Raw genomic sequence first — 21,475 nt, forward strand, 5'->3', positions numbered from 1 at the left:
TATTTTTAATTAAAAAAATTGATGCCAGTCTAGACTGGAAGGTTCTCTAACTTTAGGATAGTTTTATTCTCTAAAAAAAGTCTCGTAAAATAATCACTTTTAAAGTTAGAGGTAATACAAAATAAACTCTAACATTTTAATTTTACAGCGATTTAATTCTATTGTTCAAAATGTTATAGAAAACAAATTCTAATATTTTTTATTTTTGCATTTTGTAGCCTCAATCCATTTTCCGGCAATTTTGTCCCTGTTATAAAGTGTAACAATCCGAAAAATTAAGATTTTATATGCTTTTTTTTTTAAAAAAACTCTAGGATTTAATAGTCAATATATTTATCTAATATGACTGACACATATATAAAATTGTCGAAAAACAATTTGAGTTACAAAATGTAAAAAATAGAAAAGTTAAAATTTATTTTATAACATTTTAAATGATATGATTAAATTGTTATAAAATTAAAACATTGAATTTATTTTTTCAATATTTTTTAAAATTATCATGTTGAATTAGGAGAGATTCTTAAGTAGAGTCTACCATGTCATCCGTCTACTAATCTATCATATTATGATACATTATTAAAATAGTGACAGTATTGTAATTCTGTTTATTATTTTTTTACACTTTTTAATAATAATATTACGACAGTGCCGTTATTTGAATGACGTGTCATATTATAATAGATTTAGTCTATAAATGACGTGATGGACTGAGTCTATCTAAAGATTTTTCGTTAAGTTAGGTATTATTTATTAGGTTGTATACATCCCAGCCCAACAAAACGGATTTGATTGTTGTTAATTTAATCATATAAATATTTGTATCAAATTTACATCTTAATCATTTGGTTTTTAGTAAAGGGAAAATGATAAAAATCCTACATTTGAACTTGTTATGATTTCCTAAACCTTTTGCCTTGACTATGCTAATTAAGTTGCTAACATGTAGTCCAAAATAGCTTAATCCATGGGATAATCATTGATTAATCTTGGAGATCCATTAAACATTAACTAATATTTTTATTATGATTTTCATTCAGGGCCCCACACTGACAATTTCATGGGATCCAACTTGAAGCAGCTACAATATGGCATACCCTTCTGCAATTGCAGCTAAAATTATCCTATAAACACAGACTGGTGCCGGTCACCCATGTGATCATACGTGTCCTCCATCTACCCATCCACGTAGTAGATCAGACAAAACAGATGTCAATGGGATTAGGTTACCGGTATTGGTAAAATAATCATAATGTGTTTAAGATATATAAAGAAAATAAATGTTAGGACAAGGACTGATACGACACCGTCTGCTACCTCATGAAAAATCCTTTTTGTGGCTCCCACGTACGCCCGGTACTATCAATTTCTCGACAAAAAGTTTTGAATTCTCGCGAGTTGGCTCGCTCGCATTACTGGCTCAAACATATGTACACATGCTTTGGTTTGTCTTCATTGTTTGGTTTTGTATTATAAGAGCAGAGTTGGTCGTTAATGATGTAATGATTTAGGACGGCAAATTTGTCTCAAATGGTTATTATGATGTTGGTTTATATGTCTATTTAGGTGCCCCAGCAGATTTGGATTGTGTTTTAAAAATCGAACCGGTTTCCGATTTAGTCGATTTAACAGCAGGTTGAATTGATTAAGTAAAATTATTAAAGTTGGACTTAATTTGCAATGATCAATATTTTCTTTATCAATTTTTAAGGCTCAATATCAAAAAAAATAAAATAAATGTCCAATATCAAAAAATTAAATTTGTCCAATAATAAAAATAATTAAGGGAAAAATCCAACTTAAAAAAATTAAAGGTAAAATTATTTAATACCAAAACCCTTAATCATTTAACCAATATTTCAAAACTCGTCAACCAACTGATTCAAGCATATCTAATTTGGTTGGACTAAATCTTTAGTTGTTAAGAGTTAGATGGATCTAATAGCTAGCCGATTGAATGAACGTACACAATCAATTAATAATCACTTAAAGATTAAACATATGATAATTTTTTTATTCAAAACTAGTCTTTTAAAAAATTAAACTAGTAGCTGAGCCGATGATGCTTTCCATTTATAGTTCAACGTTGAGTAAATTATATATATAAAAAAAAATTGGACATAGTTTATAGCCTGGATGTCAGATTAACGATTGGTTTAACCGAGCAACCACCAGTTTAACCGAATGTTCAATCCTATTATAAAGTTCCAATCCGATTAAATTAAAATTTTGATTTTTCGGACCGATTTTTAGTGTAATTTCTTCGACCAGCCAATTCGGTCTAATTTTTTAATCACTATTCAAAACTAAAATGTTTGGATTAAATTACCATTGTAGACAATGTATTTATATTTTAAATTATTAAATAAACTATAACGTTAAACTGTATGTTTTATTTTATAAAAAAGTTACTAGATATTCTCATGAAAACTAACATTCGCTGTGATGTACATCTTATACTATTTTTAAGGAGAGAGAGAGATATGGAAGTTACTATATTCTTAGAACATTAGATTGTTACGAAATTAAAATTAAATTACATGAAACAGTGTCTAACTTAAGCAACTAAAAATAACTATAAGATTAAAAATGTAGTTTTCACAAGCTTGGAATGATCAGATTCAGCTCACTATAACTATTTTGAAGCAACAAAGTCAAGAGACAGTAATGATTGACTAAAATCAGATAAAACACACAACACATTACCCTAATTATAGTCTCTAAATACCAAAGAAATCAACTTAATTAACTGCTATAGTTATCGTGTCGTGAATCTCGTGATTAAAATCCCCGATAAGTAAATTTAATTTCTGATTTACAAAAGGTAAAAAAAGTCGAAATAACGATCTCAGCAGCCTTATGATAAATGCCGGAACTCAAAACGCCAGCTAACTAGATTTAACGAAAGCATTTGAGGTCCGGCTGCACTTTGTTGCAATTTCCAACGACACACAACAATATAGGCGTTGTCTGAGACAGAAGGTAGAGAGAGAAACAAAAACAAAAACAAAAACAAAAACTTAGAGAGAGAGAGTGAAAGCTGGAGAGTGTAAGAGAAAGAAACAGATAAGAATTTAGAAAGAAAATGGGAAGGTCTTCTTGTTTCAGAATTGTAATAACATGTGCTGGTGATTCCTCTGCTGATGATAGAGATGACCATCGTCCTCGTCAGGTAATTTTTTTTTATCTCGTTCCTCAACAATGCTGTCTGATTCTTTTCATTCTTAAGGTTTTTTTTTTTTGCTTTGTTCGCATTTAACTATGTTGCCAGCTGGAGGGTTTATTTCGTGAGAATCTATAGATTTTTTTTGAAGAATTTGTTATGGTGTTTATGATTGGTAATGATTTGTTGTGTGGGAACTGAGATAATGCTAGAAATGGAAAGTAATTATGAGTTGAGATCTGAGATTTTATTATTGATGCTTATATTTTGTTTCTTTGACTTTAAATGTGATGTAAGTATAGTCGCGTTGAGATCTGATTAATGTTGTACTTGGATGTTGATTAGTAAAGATGATCGGTGCGGCAGTTATGGACATGATTTGGTTTAAGCACTGGATCTGAGGATTGAAATAATGTTTTGGTTTCATGTAATAAATGGTCCAATCTTAAAAAAAAATGTCTAGTGTGGTTTTTAGATCGATTTGCTAAATGCAGGATCATGTTATCTTTTCAGCTGATGCAAGTTTAATTTAGTATATTGCCAAGATCTGCATTAGATTTTGTAGCTTGAGATTCCTAGAGAAATTCTGTTGACCATACTTGAAATTGTAGAATTGGTATTGTCGAGCTCGGAATTCGCATTTAAATGCTCAACATCTCTGGGAAATAAATCAATGTTGCCATCGATTCAGACATAGATGTGGGCTCCTTGCTACATATTTGCTAAAATGTAACCATATTGTATAGATTAAGACTTAATCGTGTCACTGGTTCATAACTGTAGCTATCATAATTTAGAATATCTTAAACATACTTATGAAGCCCTTTTGTTTAAGGGCGCGCACGCTTTTTTCTGTTGTAAATTCACTTTTTAGCTTCTATGTCTAATGAGCTTTAGGCAAGGCTTCAAGAATCAATAACAGAAATGGGAGTCAACAGAGTTTTTATGTTGTCTAGCATAGTGTGAAAATCAGAGCTGGGGTGAGGGTGATTGAACTTTTGATTCTTTCTTATGAGATGAGACGTGTGAATTTTTTACAGAAAAAGAGACCAAATGATAAACGTGGATGGAGTTTCCGGAAGAGGTCTACTCACCATCGTGTTCTGAGCAACACTGTCATTACAGAACCCCCTTATTCTGCACACAGGGAGAGCTCAGAATCTGCCAATGTTGACTTTCAATCACCAGATACCACTATCGTTCCAGAGAAAATCTCTGTCATACAATGCACTGATGAGAAGCTGCAGTTGCCACTTGCAGGTCCGGAAGTGTCTGAGACCATTGTTGTCACCCAGGATGAAAGCGAAGCTCATGCCCAACTTGAAGAGTCTGTTGTTATCGTCATACAGACTGCTGTGAGAGGGTTTATGGTAATGTCTCTTCTCCTGATATTATTTTTTGTCACTTATCAGGTAATAGCACTCTGATCTTTGCTTTCTTAAAAATTATTTTCAGGCTCAGAAAGAGCTCTACAAGCTCAAAATGTTGGTTAAACTGCAAGCTGCTGTACGTGGACATTTAGTTCGACAGCATGCTGTTGGAACTCTACGATGTGTACAAGCAATTGTTAAAATGCAGGCACTCGTTCGAGCTCGCAGTGCTCGTTTGTTGCAAGACAGGTCAGCTACAGAAAAAAAGATAGACAGAAAGCATGAGAATGCTATTTTAAAAACCTCGGTAATGTCACTGAACTTAAAATGTTACTTAAAATGTTTTGAGAACTTGACGGTTCTTACTACTTAAATCTTGTTTTTGATTTGATATTCTTGTTAAATGTTCATATGGTTCAATGATGGGCTTGCTTGCTGCTCCTCATGAGAAGATAAAAATGTGTAATTGCTACTTACTGCTTCTCTTTAACATCCCTAAAACTAATAAGAAGAATTGTCCCTATTAGCTTTAAAAGATGATGTCTAAGTGACTGAAGGCGATGCATGTTACAACTCCAGGAAGTCAATATGTATATTGTTGCATCATATAATCTAAACAAACTAGGAAATTTATAGAGTGAGATGCTATTCCTATTTAGGCCATTGTACGCAGATACCTGTGAAAAGATGATGACCCTATCTAGAGATTATACAGTGTATTTACCTTCTGATTAGCATTAATTCAATTAGACTAAGCCTTAACTCCTAATTGGTTTCTTCTAGATGGATTATTTTCCACTTTAAACGATTTGTAGCTATAATAACTTCATAAACTCCTAATAAAATAATCAGTATGGAAAATATAGGGAGACTGCATTCAAATGGATCATGGCTGTTTGTCTACTGCGTTAATGCAAAAGTCAGCTGGAGTTAGGCTTTCTTTGAAGAAAATAAAAGATTGGATATTTAAGAATAGAAGAAATAAAACTAAATACTTTTTGCTTTTTATGAATGTTTATTCTGGGTTTAGTCCTTAGACGGTCTTTATTGATCTTTCTGTATCTATTTTGTTTTCTGTGGTTTAGGGAGAGGAAAGCTCAACAACCAAACCAAATGTAACATACACTTCAATTAAGAAGTTACTTAGCAATAGATTTGCTCGTCAGGTATGATGGACCAATGTTTTGGTGTCTGAACCTCTCAATTCTGATGAATTTGTCGAGTGTCACTAACTTTCACTTGTTCCCAAAGATACTGATTCTAGTCTTTGTTTCATTATGTACTAAAGCTACTGGAATCAACCCCAAAGGAGAGGCCTATCCACATCAAATGTGATCCTTTAAAACCAAATTCTGCTTGGAACTGGTTAGAAAGGTGGATGTCTTTTTCATCAGCAGAACCAACACCACAACCAGAATCGACAAATGAGCAGCTTGAAAGGGAGAGGAAAATTCATTTGGCCTCTCTACTCGAAACTGTAGTTCCCTCGGAAGATTCTTGTGAGTTGGGAGATTCAGAGTCCAATTTGAAGGAAGCTGTTCTACCATCTGAAACCAAAGAAAAGCTGATAATTTACAATGCAGATAACTTTAAGTTTCAGGAGGGTCATACATCCGCTTCTTTAGTAGGAAATGATTTAGAGCAACCCCTGTCCGGGAATATTAGTAAATCTTGTATGGAAGAGCCCTCGGTAGACAAAGATTATCTTCCCTCGGTAGACAAAGATTATCTTCCAAGTCAAATTATGCAATTTGGTGCAAATTCTCTAATGCAATTGAGAGAGGATTCGGAAGACACCAATTCTCTTCCAAGTCAAACTATACAATCTGATGTAGATTCTCAAATGAATATCAATGTTCTTTCTCATAAAGCAGAAAATGAAGGCGAACCAACTCATCAACCCAAACGTTCTATGAAAAGGTATGCCTCTGAAGAACTGGAGACGGAAGGTAAGAAGTTTGTATATGGGTCAAGAAAAGGTAGTAATCCTTCATTTGTCGCTGCCCATTCCAAGTTCGAGGAGCTGACAAGTTCAAGTAAATCACTCAGTTCATCATATCAAGACGGTGGATTTGAATTGAATGAGGACACAGTTTCATCAGGGGACAATACTGTAACAAGGACAAAGGAACTCAACATGGTAGAAGATGCAGTTCCTAATCAATTGAGGGCTCCATATGGTGGGTCTGAATGCGGTACCGAACTTTCTGTTACTTCCACTCTTGATTCACCTGATGTATATGAAATTGGAGCAGAAAAAGATGAACATGAAGCAAAATCTTTAGAGATAGAAAACTGCAACCCCGAAAATATAGAACATGTTGACGATAAGTCAAAGAGTGAGTCTACTGATCCAGTATCACCTATTATGATTCAGCCTGAAATCCTCGACAGCACTAGAGGTGAATCTGTGGATTCAGTTATAGTTGCAGACTCCCCAAACATTGAGAAAACGCCAGACAGAAGTGCTTCTGATGTCCAAGTAGGACTGTACTCGGGGACAGGGGATCCAGCATATAGATCATCTCCAGAAGTTTCTCCAAGAAGCCATGTTACTGTTCCAGAATCCCAAGGAACACCTTCTAGTCAAATATCTGTTAAAACAAATTACAAAAAAACTGATAGGAGTGCTTCCAGCCATAAACGGAAGTCCTTTTCAGCAGGTAAGAGATCGCCTTTGAACTCTAATGCTGATTCTGGTGCAAAAAGTAGCATGGAACAATTACCGAGAGATCCAAATAATGGGAAGAGGCGCAATTCTTTTGGTTCAACTAGACTTGAGGAGACTGATAGCTCACCAAGACAAGAACCCAGGAATAATAGCAGTAGTAGTTCTGTGCCACATTTCATGCAAGCTACTCAATCAGCTAGAGCCAAGATCCAAGCAAATAGCTCACCTAGATCAAGCCCAGATGCTCAGGATAGAGAATACATCAAGAAGAGACAGTCCTTACCTGGCACAAATGGGAGACAGGGTTCTCCACGCATCCTGCGGTCAATATCTCAAGCACAGCCAGCTGTAAAGGGGAATAGCAACCCCATTGTTCACGGTATTCTCTAACATCTATTGCAATTTCCCTTTTTTGAGTTTATATGTTAATCAGGCCATCGTCATTTGCTTTTAGTTCTTGTACGATTCATTTTGCTATAACATTTGAATGTTGAACTTTATAAGCTCATGTGGCATGTTGTTGATATATAAAATTGTGGGTCCTTGATCTCTGTCGTAGTTGCTGCTGCTGCTGTTTTGTTTTCTCTTTTTCTTTAGCATTAGCCGTTAAGCGGTGAACGAAGATTTGTTGCGTCTTTTTTGCTTGCAAACTGAATTTCTTAAACTCTCATTGTTACAGAGAGAAAATGGCAGCGATGAAGAGACTTGCAAATTTTATGGCGTGTAGAAGATAGTACAATCAGGAAGGGAGTAAACTTGGATGCTGACTGTTGATCAAGTTTGAAATTTGCTTTCACCTGGGAGGCATTTAGTCAGAATCTTGAGACATAAGAGGAGATATAGAAGAGTATAAGGATTTGTTGTATATTATAAAAAGTTGATAAGAATTTTATATCTCAATATTGGTGTGTTGAAATATTAGTTGTGTGATATTATGGAAGATTGTTATCTGTTGTGAAATGGAGAGCTCCTAAATGCTGCCTCTGCTTTTGCCAGTAAATTACTTGCACATGCCCATCTCTTGTGATTTTAGTTAAAGTTCAGAAAAATAATGTGACCAAGAAGCATAAATCAAATATTATATTTGGTAATAACATTTTCTTTTGGATAAGGGCGAGTAAAACCGAACCGCATGAAAAACCGATTGAACTGAAATGAATTTTGTTGTTTGGTTTGGTTTGGTTTTTTGGAGAAACAGTTTGATCCAGCTTTTGATTTTGAAAAATTTGGAGTTCAGTTAACAGTTGGATTTTGGAGATTGTAAAACCGAAAACCGACCAAACCGAACTGAGCTTTCCAAAAAAGTTAAGAATTTTTTGATTTTAGATCGAAATTCCAGTTTTTTTTTTTTTTTTGCTATTTTACCTAAAATTTAATAGATTTTTATTTAATTCTAAAAATAAATCCAACCAAATTTTGAAACTGAACGGGACTTATCGAATATTTCGGTCAAAGAAAAGTTCGGTGTTTGGTTAATAAAAGTCCGGTTTGATCCAAGATTATAAAAAGTTCCGCACTATCAGTTTCGGTAGATTTCGAACCAAATCGAGCCAAAGTGGCTGATACTATCCCTAGTTTTGGGAGATTAGAGAGTAAGAAAAAAAAAACTTGAAATTCTAATTAAAAATTAGACGTAAAATAATTCTATTTTTTTTTTATAATTGGGAAGGGGGTTTGTGAGAAAATTTCTTGTCAAAAGTATTATCTAAGTACTCCGTTTAACGGGAACATAATTTTACACTGTGTTAAATTTACGGAATTCAGATCATGAAATTTTTTGTATTTTTTTAATTATTTTTTACTTATTTTATATTATTATTTAATATTTGATTGTTTAAATTTGAAAGATCATATTAAATTTTTTATACTATAATTTTTTTTATTTATATTAATATATTCTAGTTTTGGTTTTTTTTGGTGGTGGGTGGGGGGAGGGGGGGAACTGAACACAAAATGTTCCTTTTCCCCTCAAGAAAAAGAAGGAATTTCATGAATATTAATACTACCGGTTTTCAGGCGTAAATCGACGTGGCAAAATGACTGACGACCACGAGTGTACAGGTGTTGACCTGACCACAGCTACACCTTTTTCCTTACCGCACTGTCACTTCGACTAAAAATTTAAAAACAAAAATTACTAACAAAAGAAATAGAGAAAGAACTGTGGTCAGAGTTAAAAGAACCACCACTTGCAGTTAAAGCCCGTGTAAATAAACACCAAATAAATCAGGCTATTAAACTTCACCCCAACCTACACGCGCCAGAGCATTTCGTGCGGCAGCGCGAACAGAAGAGAGCAGATATAAGTAGTGCAGAGATAAATCAAATTTGAAAACAAAAAAAAAGAAAAAAAAAAGAAACGGGAACGCTTCGAAACGGCAAAGCAAAAACACACCATACCAGAGGATCTAGGGTTCCCTTGGATCTCTCTGCAGCTGCTAATTCAAATCGCTATATTTAATTTATTTTTAATTACTTCCTTTTCTTTACCTTAATCGGTGTTTAATTGTTAAAATCATTTTTACTGATTGAGAAATGGGCGAGTTGGAGATTTTATAATCAATTTAGGGTTTCTTTCTGAACTCCAATCAAATCGAACCGAATCAAAATCAAAACCTAATTATTGGTCACTTGAAATAATTGTAATATCTGTAAAAATGCGAGGATCGCAGAAATCAAAACGAGTTAGTTGGGCATCAGATGTTAATCTTTGTCAGGTAAAATGAAATTGCTACTCTTATCTATTCATTAATTCAAAGTTCTAAATAATAGTCTCATTTGAGTGTCATTTGTTAACTTATCAATGTATCTGAAGAGTTTGATGCAGTTTGAGCTTAGTGATAATTGAGCATTGAGAACTTAATAGATGGGTGTATGGTTATTAATGCACGTATTCATAAATGACAATTACTTAGCCATAGATGATTATTAAGTTGATTTCAGTTCATGAGTCATTGCTTTTACTGGTGATGGAGTTATTGATGACTGGAAAGTGAGCACCACATTGGTACAGATACTGTGATCAACTTGGCATGTTTAAATTTTGATGTATGCATATTATGTCAGTTAAGTGTTTGTTTTAGAGTTTTGAGTTCTAGTTATGATGTCGGATTTTCGCATATTCCCTCGCATGTTAATTATTGATTGTTGTGTTTACTTCTGTTTTTTGAAATTGTTGACTGCTTTTAGGAAATTTTTGGAACGAACAAATGTATTGAGAGAGTACATTATTTTTGGAGATTTTAGTCCCTCTTAAAGCTTTCCCATGAGTAATAGTCATGTGCTTTTCTTATATTTGGAATGTCTTTTTATCCAATTACTCTTGCTAGCCTGATACACATCATGCGGCATACTCTGTCGCCATTCTTGTTGGAACAGTATGAAAATGAACACTTCAATAGATTGTTTTAAAAGTGTTACTTCTTTGGATCTACTATTTGGCAGTATAAGCTGGTTCTCATACTAAGTATATGTTGACTGTGTCAGCCGTAGAAAGTCCTTTGCCTATAAGTACTTGTTAGTTATGCTTTTGTGGTCTTCATTTCTGATTTTTGTCAAATAGGTTCAGTACTTTTTCATGTATTGTCGGTGTGGTTGTTCTGACAATGTGATTGTTATCATGTGCTGCTTGTACCCACTTAATATGAATAAAATGCGTATTTCTAAAATTATTTTAGTTGATGTTGGTTAGTATTTTGATGTGATTGTGTATGGTGCTGTGTCTATTAGTTTGAAGAACAATTTTTTGAACATAGTTCTCAATTCTTCTCCCAAAAGTGATGTTATTTCCTTTCTAAGTGTGGTATCACCCAATTAACAGCTGTTTCTATTTTCTTCATTATCTTCCTTCTAAAATGATTTTCATTTTCTTGTTTTCGGAAGGGGACTAAGTCCAAGGGTACAGCATTCTTTACCAGAAGAGAGCCAATTATAATGCCATGAGTCTCAGGCCCACTGGTGAGACATGCAAGAGAATTCTGACTAAATGGGCACTGATGTCACTGGTTGGCTAAGCAATTTGCTTTACTCTACATGTCTAGAGAGTGTTTCACATGATGCATCTCTATTGCTGACCTTGTTTGGGTTGTCAACTGCCCTTCAAAGGTCCAGCAGTGGGATTGGAAAGTACTAGGTTAATTTGGATGCTGTTTATACAAATTTTAATCAACTTCACTGGTTTGAATTATTCCTCAGTTATTTCCTAGGATGAAGGCTGTCTGCTGCGCCCTACTACCCTTAATTCCAAAGTTCACTTAAACTTCTGGTGGTGAAATAGGACTTATCTTTATTCCACTTGCCACTTAGGGCTTGTCCGTATATCCTCCATTTTAGTCTGCTCCCTGGCACTTCTATATTTGATTACTTGAAAAACTTTTACAAAAATTTAAACCTAACCTAGAAATTGGCGTCTCAATATTCCAAGAACATGTTTCTTGTTCAAAAGATTCAGTAATGTCAAATTACTTGATCGAGTTTAATTTGTGGCTTGGAGCTCTACAGGCAAGACATCAACACTACACCTACCCATGTATCCAAGTAGTAAGGTGTCTACTGTCATGTTTCATGTCCTGCTTCTAATTGGAGGCTACCTTCGCAGTCCCTTTCTAAAGAACCAAAGAAGTTAGCTGTTTCTTGGGTTATTTGGAGTTTTCTAGTATCTGCTTATTAGATTTTTCAAAAAATTTGAACTCAGTATTCTGGTAAAATTTATATTGGGTAGGTAACTCGTATGGCACTGTCTGATAAAATAAGTTATTTTGCTAGTAGCTGGCGAATTACCTGCCTAGGGTGCGCCTATATAGATTGTGCGGTTTAATGTTTTTGAAGCTGATATGTTTTGTCTTTGATAAAGACTATTATAGGAATTAGGAAGTCATCATGATCAGACTTCATACTTCTTTTTTGAAAAATTATGGAAATCTATGGAAATGCAACATAATAAAGTTAGAGACAGAGAAATGAAGTTCTTTATGAAATTTGTTTGCAGTACATTTAAATGCAAGTGAAATATTCATTCTCATTTCTGCTTGCGAGCTCCTTATATCAATTGCTTTATAGGGTTTCTATAGTTAATAATAAGGATTTTTATGATCTTGTTCCTTTATGAGATAACTGAAAGTTTAGTCAGCTGACTTCTGCTTATGACTTAAATAGGTAAGGCTGTTCTTATCAGATGAATCTCCTTCACAAGCTGGGTTGGGCACCCAGGATCATCTCCAAGCAAAGGCATCGTGGTTATCGCATCCAGCCGGCACAGTTTCTGATGATTTTTTGCCTCCTGGGTTTGAGGGAGGTCAAACTGCAAATCAGTCACATATTAAGTTGGCCAACATACCTATAATCAAATGGAGATGTCCACCCAGGGTAAATCAACAGTTTAGGGGTCAGTTCTCATGTTCTTTTTGTTGTGGATGTTGAATTTGGCACTGAAATAGAATTATTTTTCAGTTTGTGTTGGACTTGACTTGGCAAGTGGTTGCGGGAGAAGAGAGTGAAGATGTGGAGGTTCAAAATCAGCGGGAGATGAGAGTGCTCGAAGCTGTTTACCCTCGCTCATCTGCCATTCCTACCAAGTGTGAATCTAATCTTGTTTTTGCTTTGACCTTTTGCTTTTCTACTTCTTGAACTAAATTATTGTGTTGCCTTTGCAGCCCCATTTTCTGCCCAGATGTAGAAGATTTCCGACATGGTGATCATCAAGTTCCGCTAATTCCTATTCATCCCATCGAAGATGAAGACGCTACTGATCTAGCTTCTGATGTCAAGGGTTCACATGATGTTCCCATCAGCTCACAGTCCCAGTTATTGGCTCCACCTGCTCAATGCAGCATTCCTTTTATATCAAATACGCCTATCAATGAGAAACCTGCTGCCGGAGTGCTCCCTGGTGTGGAACCCGACGTAGTAGCCGCTGCATCTGCTGCCTTCTCTGCTATTAATAAAAGTAACGAGCAAGGAAGTTTGATAGACCATGATCTACTTATCAAAATTCTGAACAATCCAAAATTGATAGAGAAGTTGGTTCAAGATTATGGAACTGCCTCCAATGTGCAGAGCACACCTAAGGCAGCTGCATCATTTACCCATTTACCGGACCCTCCTCCTCCTCCGCAGCCGCCGGTATCTTTATCAGAACCATCTTATATGCATATGAATAATAGAGCAGATATGAATGCACCATCATTTACCGCTACTTCAAGTGGACCGTTTTACGGTCAGCCAAATGGGGTTGGTCCGATATATCTTCCAAAAGCACCGGTTCCTCCACCTCCACCTCCACCTCCGGTTCCAGCTCCGCCTTCTGTTGGAGTTCCGCAGATGAAGGACATGAATTATTACAAGAACTTGATCCAGCAACACGGAGGGGAAAGACAAGAAGCCCCTCATCAGTACAGCAACCGATACAGCCATCATGTAGGAACGAGTCAAGAATCGGTTAATCCTAAGTCCAGAGATTCAAAGCATAAGATAATGAAGCCTTGTATTTATTTTAACAGTTCAAGAGGATGCAGGCATGGGGCCAATTGTGCATTTCAGCACGATGCGTCGACCCAGCAACGAAGCAGTAGCATATCAGAGGTGCAAACTGCTAAGAGAATGAAATTGGATAGGGAAATTAGCAGTTGATTTCGCTATTACTAGTAGTTTCTTGAGATGAAAATTTACATTGCATCTCTGCATTTTGTGTAATTTCTGGCCTGGCTTTGCAACAAATAGTTCCGCATTCATCATAATTTTTGCTCTTTAATGTGGAAAATCATTTAATTTAGGCAGAAAACCTTGATACTTAAGAGCCAATTACAACTTTCTAGTGCTGGAATATGAGACTTGAAAATCTCTTTCTATTTTTGAATTAATAATAATAAGATTAGTAATTACAAATTACATTTTAATTTAAAGTGAATTCAATATAATATGACAATAAATTAATTCTGTAACATAGAAAGATATTGCACTCAAAGATCAACAAGCAACACTTGTACGTTCCAGACTTATTTATGTATCGTTATATAATTTCTTTTACAATCATGAACCCGTCGATGAACAAACAAAAAATTTCTTTTATTTATGTATCAACCCATTTCTAGAATTTCTTTTACAATCATAACCCCATCGATGCACAAACAAAGATGACTAATTACAGAAACACACAATCCAAAATCAGCGCTCTTCCCGGCGAGCTGCATTCGGATTAGACATCATATCCATCATCATCTTCTCGGGCGAATCTTCCCAGTTTGTAAAAGTTTTCAAGTCAATCTGCAAAGGAAACAGGATTCCAATCAAGACATTCACACAAAATGAAAACTTGCATACAAAACAATCAACAAGTGCATTGGTTAGAATTTGATAGGCTACCTTGCGTCTTTGATCGATGAAGAGTTCCTCTCTCTTCTTATATGAAGTTTGGACTGACTTAGGTGTCTTCCCTCCTAATCCCCAAACTTCAACTTCCAAAATCAAAGCTTCAACCGCCAGAAATCCCTGCATTACAATTTCATATAATTATAAGCTCAAAAGAAAGCTTGACCAATCAAGTGCAAAACATTAATTACACTAACGAGCGCCAAAGAATATTTATTTTTGTTTCTTTAAATGTTCGTATTTGAGAACTATAGACGAATCTGCCACTATACGTTAGTACCTGGGATGGGAAAAGAGAACCGTGTTTATATGTTTTGTCAGCTGCATGATGGCGAACAGTGATTTTAGCAAAATCTTCGTCAATAAAAATTCTTTCATTCCCCATTGTTCCTCCAAAGGCAATTCCCTCGGGCTTTGGATGTGCCTCATACATTCTACCAGTTGGATGCAAGTGGCTATAAACAAAGTTTTTCTCTTTCCCTGATCATGATATAACAATCAGTCAAATTTCTAACAGAACTACATAATTCAGTTCATCAACTTCTAGATACCTACCACACTTCTCTATCTCCCCGGTCCCTCCTACGGATACACACCAAACCAGTCTCGGAAAAGCTTATTCAGTTAGGTTGCGTATTCAGCACAATCAGAACATTGGAAATTTTCTTAATGATTTCATTTGATCAGTAGATGGACTGTCCACCACGTAATCAGTGAATAAAATTAATTAAATCCTACCGTATCATTAAATGATGCCATACATGGATTTAAAACCATTATGTCATATCTTGTAAAATTTATTATTTAACATATTATGGAATATTCAATTGGCTTTGTCCACGGATGCATGGTAGACAAAATCTACCTAAGACTTTTTCCTAATAAGTACTTCAAGTAAGTGGTAAAATTGGCAATCCCTGACTAGAGCAGCTTAAACTGAACCTAATCTCAAAGCATGTATACTTTTGTTAAAGCTAGGTTAGTATCCCCCATCTTTACTCTCTCTCCCTCAAGAAGTCATACCAGAAGCTGGGAATATATTGAAGACTGGACTGATCGCATAGAGGTTTCCAGAGCTTCCATAAAACAGATCCTTATTTTCAAATCCCTGCTGTGTAAGTGCACCTATGATCCATTTTCTGTCAATGGTATCAACCTCATGGGCGTCTCTAGAAGTAGCACAAAACAAAAGCAGCATAGGACCATTATAACCTTCAATGTTTGACCAGAATCTGTTCAAGCCCCTTCCATGAAGAGATGACCTGCAAAGTATATGTGAAATCTGAGTGGGACATGCTAATATATCTCCATGCGACTATTACAAAACATGTACAGGCATATTATGCATTTTCGTAAATTTAGAAACTCATGAGAGTATAAGCGCCCAAGCACCCAAGCAGCAACACAAACGTTCAAGTAGGCCATTAATGGATAAGAAGAGGAAATGACAAACCGATAAAGAAGATTGTCACACGCTTCACTATCACCACTAGGCAAGTATAGTTTTAATATTTCTGTACTTGGCGTTCCCCTGAGTGTAAGAGAGATGGCCCATGCTCTTCCACAAGTTAGTAAATGAGAATCACCGGTCTCTTTTGGAAGGATCTCTCCTACTGATGAAGTTGAAGGTTCCCAGTTACGCTGCTGGTGACAAATTTAAGGTATCACTTAATATATGATATAATTATACAACAGATTAAGCAGCGCATAATGCTTGGAAAAACTTGTAAAAATAATCCGACATATTTACATACTTACATGGTTGTATAGACACGTACATCTAAAAATTCATATGTATAATAGAACTACAAAAGCAGCGTAGGACAAGGACAATATTCTAAACTAACTTCCTAAGAAGACTAAGTTCTCCATATTCTGTGAACAAGAACAAATAGACTGCACAAAATTCACCTTGTTTAAAAAACTAAAGCTAATGTTTGAGTAGATTTTAAGTACGATCAAAGCAAAAACGCCAGTAAACACAAGTACCTCAGGATAAGCTGAATTTTGAAGTCTTGCATTGACAAATTGCGTGAAGCAATCAGTGAGACACGGCACAGTTGTCAAAGCCCAAGTTACAAACTTCCCAGCAGGGATTTGAACATCCAAGGCTGAGATATCACAATCCCATAAATCAAACCCACCAGAATCTTCAACACAGTAAACAACCGCAGATAAAACTAAATGACTAACATCAGGGAGACATAAATTCCCTCTCCCTTCCAAAGATGTACAAGTTTTCGAATCCCACAACATAGTCCAACATATCCAAAGCAGCATAACAACATCAGTCGCCAAAACAAACCCACCAATTTTACCATCATCATCATTCATCGGTTCGAACTCTAGCTTCAAAGGAAGTCCAGCTTTTGCACAAGTAGTACAAAAAAGCTTCAACAAGACATTCAAAGCTACAGAAGCAGGCACTCTCCCACAACAGTTTAAATAACCTCGTAACAACTCAATCCAACTAACTCCACCTCCTTTATCAACTACAAAAAATAGCTGCACTATAGATTCACCTAAATTATCCACTAATAAACAAAATGAATCCGACATGCTGTTGTTGTTGCTTCCATGTGCTTCAAAATCTGGGGTTTTATAATCCATATTGAAACATTCCTGATCCAATTTTTTCAAGTTAAAACGCAGAGTATATAAAAAAACACTCATAAATTTTAAAAAATTGTTAATAATTGAATTATAATAATACCTGGAGAGATTGGGAAGGAATTGTGTTACTTTGAGGATCGCTGATCTTTGAGAAAGTGTGTTGAAGCATTGGCAAGGCTCCAGTTGAAGCTACTAGGCTTTCTAATTCTCGTTGTTCGCTCGCATTCTGTGCTGTAGAAGACGATGCTCCCATTTTTTCACTTCAGTATTTTTTCTGTTTGTTTCTCGTGAAAATAATTCCTCTCCCGGAAAATTTCCCTTTTTAGTTTGTGTAAGAATATGATCCTAAATATCCATGATCATGCCGCCACGTCTCATGTCGGTGGTTGCCACGCGTATTAAGTAAATTTTTTTCTGTGCGCATTATTGATGAGGAGCAGCTTTAATGGGCCGGGCTTTTATGGGCTTTATAAACAGTAATATCCAAGTAATGAAGAATCTAAAAAAATGGGGAAAAATTGAAATGAATAGGGTTTTTATTTTAAATTTTCAATTGAGAGAGGTTTTGTTAATTTAGCAAACAGAGATTAGATCTTCTCTCCGGTAGTATCGAATCGAATGGCACCACCTCCAGCACTTTACTCCGGCACCAGCACTCTCGCTTTGGTAATTTTTTTTTATTTTTTTCTTTCGAATTTTTAGTTTCTTCAGTACAAATACTCTCTACTTGATTCATCTTCAATTTTTAATTATTTTTTTGTAATTGCGTAGGTTGCTCGGGCATCGGCATTCACTTTTGGTGCTGTGTATGGAACCATGAAGCTAAAGTTTCTCAAGGTATTTCCTCCTTTTCATTTTTTTTTTATCTAATTTTATTGAGTGTAAGCCAGATCTAGTTTTGATTTTTGCTGCATATGTTGGATTTTTTATGTATTGAGTTGGTGAAATAATTTATCTATGAAGCTATTAGGTTAAATTATGTAGAAAGTATACTGTAATTATTTGACTTGCAAGACTAATAATCTGAGGAGGTATTTTAAAATGTTCTACATTAGATTTTAGTCGACTTGTTGAATGCTTTAATGTTGACCATACGAATCATCAGATAAATGTAGATTTTATTGCTCATATAGTGCCATTATCGTCGTGTTAAAGTTTTAGGGTTTTTCCCCATAAAATTGCCCCCTAAATATATAATTCCCAAATAGTGCCTTGTCATTGAATCCGCAAGTCATACTTGCGGATTCATCTGATTAAGGGTGATTAAGGGATGAGTTGGGTTAATGATTGGGCATTATGCCCAATCATTAACCTAGATTATTAAAAAAAAAATTAATAAAAACCTACTTTAATATATATCTAATAATTGAAAATTAAAAAAATTGATATTAAATAAAAATTGTTGATAAATTTTTTAAACCTAGCATAATTTAAAAAAATGTAATAATTTAAATAATTTAGTATAATTATAAAAATTAATTGTATTTTAATAAAATATTAGGGATTAGTCAAATTTAGGAGAATGTTATAAATTTTTCTATTTTATTTAACTTTTAAAAAATGTTAGAGAACTGTAATTGTTAAAATTGAAATTAATTATATGTTTTTATAAAAATGCTAGAAAGTCATAATTGTTATAATTATTTATTGTTGGTAAAATGTCGTTGATATGCATTTGAAATTGCTATAATTTGTGCACAAACACTAAAAATAGACATTTTAATTTTTTTTTAACGAAATTTGTAGTAATATCGACACAATATATCGTTTCTGATATGGTATGATGGGCAAATTATGAACTCCCCCCGTGGAGCAGAATATCACGGTGGTTCAAAATCGCCCGATTTCGTGATTAGTTTTGTTGTATTTTGTACCAAAATTACAAACAATTTTAAAAGGTCTAATCACTCAAAAACCCCTTACCTTTAAACCTTTTTTCAATTCCACCCCGAGGTTGAAAAGTTTTCAATTTTACCCACTTTTGAATTTTCCGTTTTCAATTGTATCCCAATTTTTATATTTTTGTTAATTTTTTTATTTAAATGATGAAATCATTCAATTAACACTAATTTAAATTCTTAATTAATTTAATTAAATTTTAATAAATTTTAAAAACATACAATTAATATATGTCAGACGTGGAGAATGTTTTTAAATTTTTTTCCAAATAAAAAAGACGTTAATTTAATATTTCAGAGTACAAAAGACGTTAATTTAAAAAAACATTAATTTAATTTTAATATTTTTTAAATTTTAAATTATTAGGTATTTATTAAAGTGGGTTTTTATTTTATTTTTTTAATAATTTAGGTTAATGATTGGGCACTGAATGCCCAATCATTAATCCAACCCATCCCTTAATCACCCTTAATCAGGTGATTAAGGGATAGTCATTGAATCCGCAAGTATGACTTGCGGATTCAATGACAAGGCACCATTTGGGAATTATATATTTAGGGGGCAATTTTATGGGAAAAAACCCAAAGTTTTATGCTGTTACTGAACAAGGCCTTTTGCATAATGGTTTCGTTTGTTACATATTTATTTAACGAACTTTCATTTCTACATTAACGGGAGAAATCAGTAGCACTTCATACCAATAATTAGTAATGATATAAAAATGAAAGTTCCCTTATCAAACTATAGCTAATTGAACTTGAGTTCAAAAAAAAAAAAACTATAGCTAATTGAACTATGTTACCGCATATTTTTTTAGTCCTGCTGTTGTCCCTTGTGATCATATTCATGATAAATCTCTATGATCTACATGGCAAATGTTTCCATTCCACTCTTCAAGATTTTACTAAAACTTTTATGTTGGTTTTTTGTTTATATCGTTTGAATTTTTCTCCTTTTTCATTTCTATTTGAGTCATTTCTTTGTACAAACACATTTCCTTTTAGAATGTATTATGAACTTTAAACTGGAAATGACTGAACGAGGTCTATTTCTTTTGCCAGATGAAGGCAAACTCGCCAAAAAAATCCGAAACTGCGGCACATCATTGAAGTCTTAAATGCCGTGATCTCTGGGTGAAATAAAGTGAACAATCATTTGAATTGTGGTTTCATACCTTTCTCTATATTTAGCTGGTGATTCATTAAGCAAACAGTCATTTGAATTGTGTTCATCTTCTGAATGATTAGAATGGCATGAGCAAATCCTTTCATATTTTTTGTATCAAGAAGAATAGCGGGTTGGTACAGCGGGCAGTGTCTGGCTTCGTTGGATTTTTTTATAGTAATTTTTTTGAACTGCTTTGAATCTGTAATTCAGAATCCACAATCAGCTGTAATGGTAAATTGGTTTTGCAATCTTCTTTTGTCTAAGTTGTGTAGAAAACATGAATGCATTGTTAGTCAGGACATTATGTTTATTTACCTTTCATTGCATCATGTGATGAGAGAATGGCTGTCACACTCTTTGGATGATCTATGTTTGAGAGAATTAATACTTTCCGGAAAGTTAATTTACTAATCTAAGTTATTACTTTAAAGTAGGAATTAATTTTACTTGTTTTTTTTTACCTTTTTATTAAATTTTTAATTAAAATTTACTAAATATTAGATATAATATTCTTATGAAATAATCAAACTTTAATGAGTATTTTTACTATCCATTTGATTAATAAGTAAAATTTATCTGCATTTTATTATTCTCATTAATAGGTTAGATTCTCAATTTTTAAAAATTGCGAATTGAGAAATGAATCAAATAAATTATGTTTATTACTTTTTGATTTTTATTATTTTTCTAGACTATTTACCTCAATTCAAGAAAGTTCCAACTGATACTGCAAGAAAAATGAGACGGTCGAGACTTGAGATGAATATAATGAAATTTGACAATGTTATAAATTAATAGATAAATAAAATATTAATTTTAATTAATCAATAATGAACAAAAGTGGTTAAAAAGTATCTTTTCATCAAAGCCTGAATTTTTCAGTTTTTTCATTTCAGTTACTAAATTATTTTTTCTCTTTTCGATCATTGAACTTTGATTTTTTTTTTTTTGTATTTTCAACCAAAAATACTTAGATGGTAGCCAGAAATTGACATGTGGCAACCAGATTGCGCTAGTTTCACTTTGAAAATTTATTACACATATATAGTTTCACTTTAAAAATGAATTTTTAAGTCAAATTATGCATATATGACAAGTTTTCAAGTAAAAATTCCGGCTTTCACCTAAATATTTTTGGCCGGAAAATACAAAAATGAAAAAAATTGAAAGTTCAGTGATTAAAAAGAAAAAAAAGTTAATTTAGTGACTGAAATAAAAAAATTCGAA

The 21,475-nt window shown here is 34.0% G+C and overlaps 4 protein-coding genes across 5 annotated transcripts; 3 read left to right on the forward strand and 1 right to left on the reverse strand.

Annotated features, from left to right (window-relative positions):
* The first annotated feature begins 2,873 nt into the window (after positions 1–2,873).
* LOC126655414 (protein IQ-DOMAIN 32) lies at positions 2,874–8,215 on the forward strand. Its single transcript, XM_050349600.1, has 6 exons — positions 2,874–3,172; positions 4,204–4,533; positions 4,619–4,840; positions 5,619–5,699; positions 5,822–7,583; positions 7,884–8,215. The coding sequence occupies exons 1-6, from the start codon at positions 3,086–3,088 to the stop codon at positions 7,901–7,903; spliced, it is 2,502 nt and encodes an 833-aa protein (XP_050205557.1). The 5' UTR covers positions 2,874–3,085; the 3' UTR covers positions 7,904–8,215.
* A 1,314-nt stretch (positions 8,216–9,529) lies between these two features.
* Positions 9,530–13,938, forward strand: LOC126687395 (zinc finger CCCH domain-containing protein 6). The gene is made up of 4 exons (XM_050381950.2): positions 9,530–9,921; positions 12,359–12,568; positions 12,653–12,777; positions 12,856–13,938. The coding sequence occupies exons 1-4, from the start codon at positions 9,862–9,864 to the stop codon at positions 13,829–13,831; spliced, it is 1,371 nt and encodes a 456-aa protein (XP_050237907.1). The 5' UTR covers positions 9,530–9,861; the 3' UTR covers positions 13,832–13,938.
* A 229-nt stretch (positions 13,939–14,167) lies between these two features.
* On the reverse strand, positions 14,168–17,547 carry LOC126687377 (uncharacterized). Of its 2 annotated transcripts, none has more exons than XM_050381939.2 (7): positions 17,283–17,547; positions 16,559–17,191; positions 16,023–16,210; positions 15,593–15,831; positions 14,850–15,049; positions 14,564–14,689; positions 14,168–14,464 (listed from the first exon to the last, which is right to left on the reverse strand). In XM_050381939.2, the coding sequence occupies exons 1-7, from the start codon at positions 17,433–17,435 to the stop codon at positions 14,366–14,368; spliced, it is 1,638 nt and encodes a 545-aa protein (XP_050237896.1). In that variant the 5' UTR covers positions 17,436–17,547; the 3' UTR covers positions 14,168–14,365. The 2 variants fall into 2 exon arrangements, with proteins under 2 accessions (XP_050237896.1, XP_050237889.1); XM_050381932.2 differs by having other exon boundaries at positions 16,023–16,213.
* A 147-nt stretch (positions 17,548–17,694) lies between these two features.
* Positions 17,695–20,496, forward strand: LOC126687432 (uncharacterized). Its single transcript, XM_050381997.2, has 3 exons — positions 17,695–17,848; positions 17,954–18,019; positions 20,143–20,496. Exons 1-3 carry the CDS (start codon positions 17,801–17,803, stop codon positions 20,188–20,190), a joined length of 162 nt encoding a protein of 53 aa, XP_050237954.1. The 5' UTR covers positions 17,695–17,800; the 3' UTR covers positions 20,191–20,496.
* Positions 20,497–21,475: the final 979 nt, after the last annotated feature.

Source organism: Mercurialis annua, linkage group LG1-X, assembly GCF_937616625.2.
Source record: "Mercurialis annua linkage group LG1-X, ddMerAnnu1.2, whole genome shotgun sequence".
In the NCBI taxonomy this organism is placed as follows: Eukaryota; Viridiplantae; Streptophyta; class Magnoliopsida; order Malpighiales; family Euphorbiaceae; genus Mercurialis; species Mercurialis annua.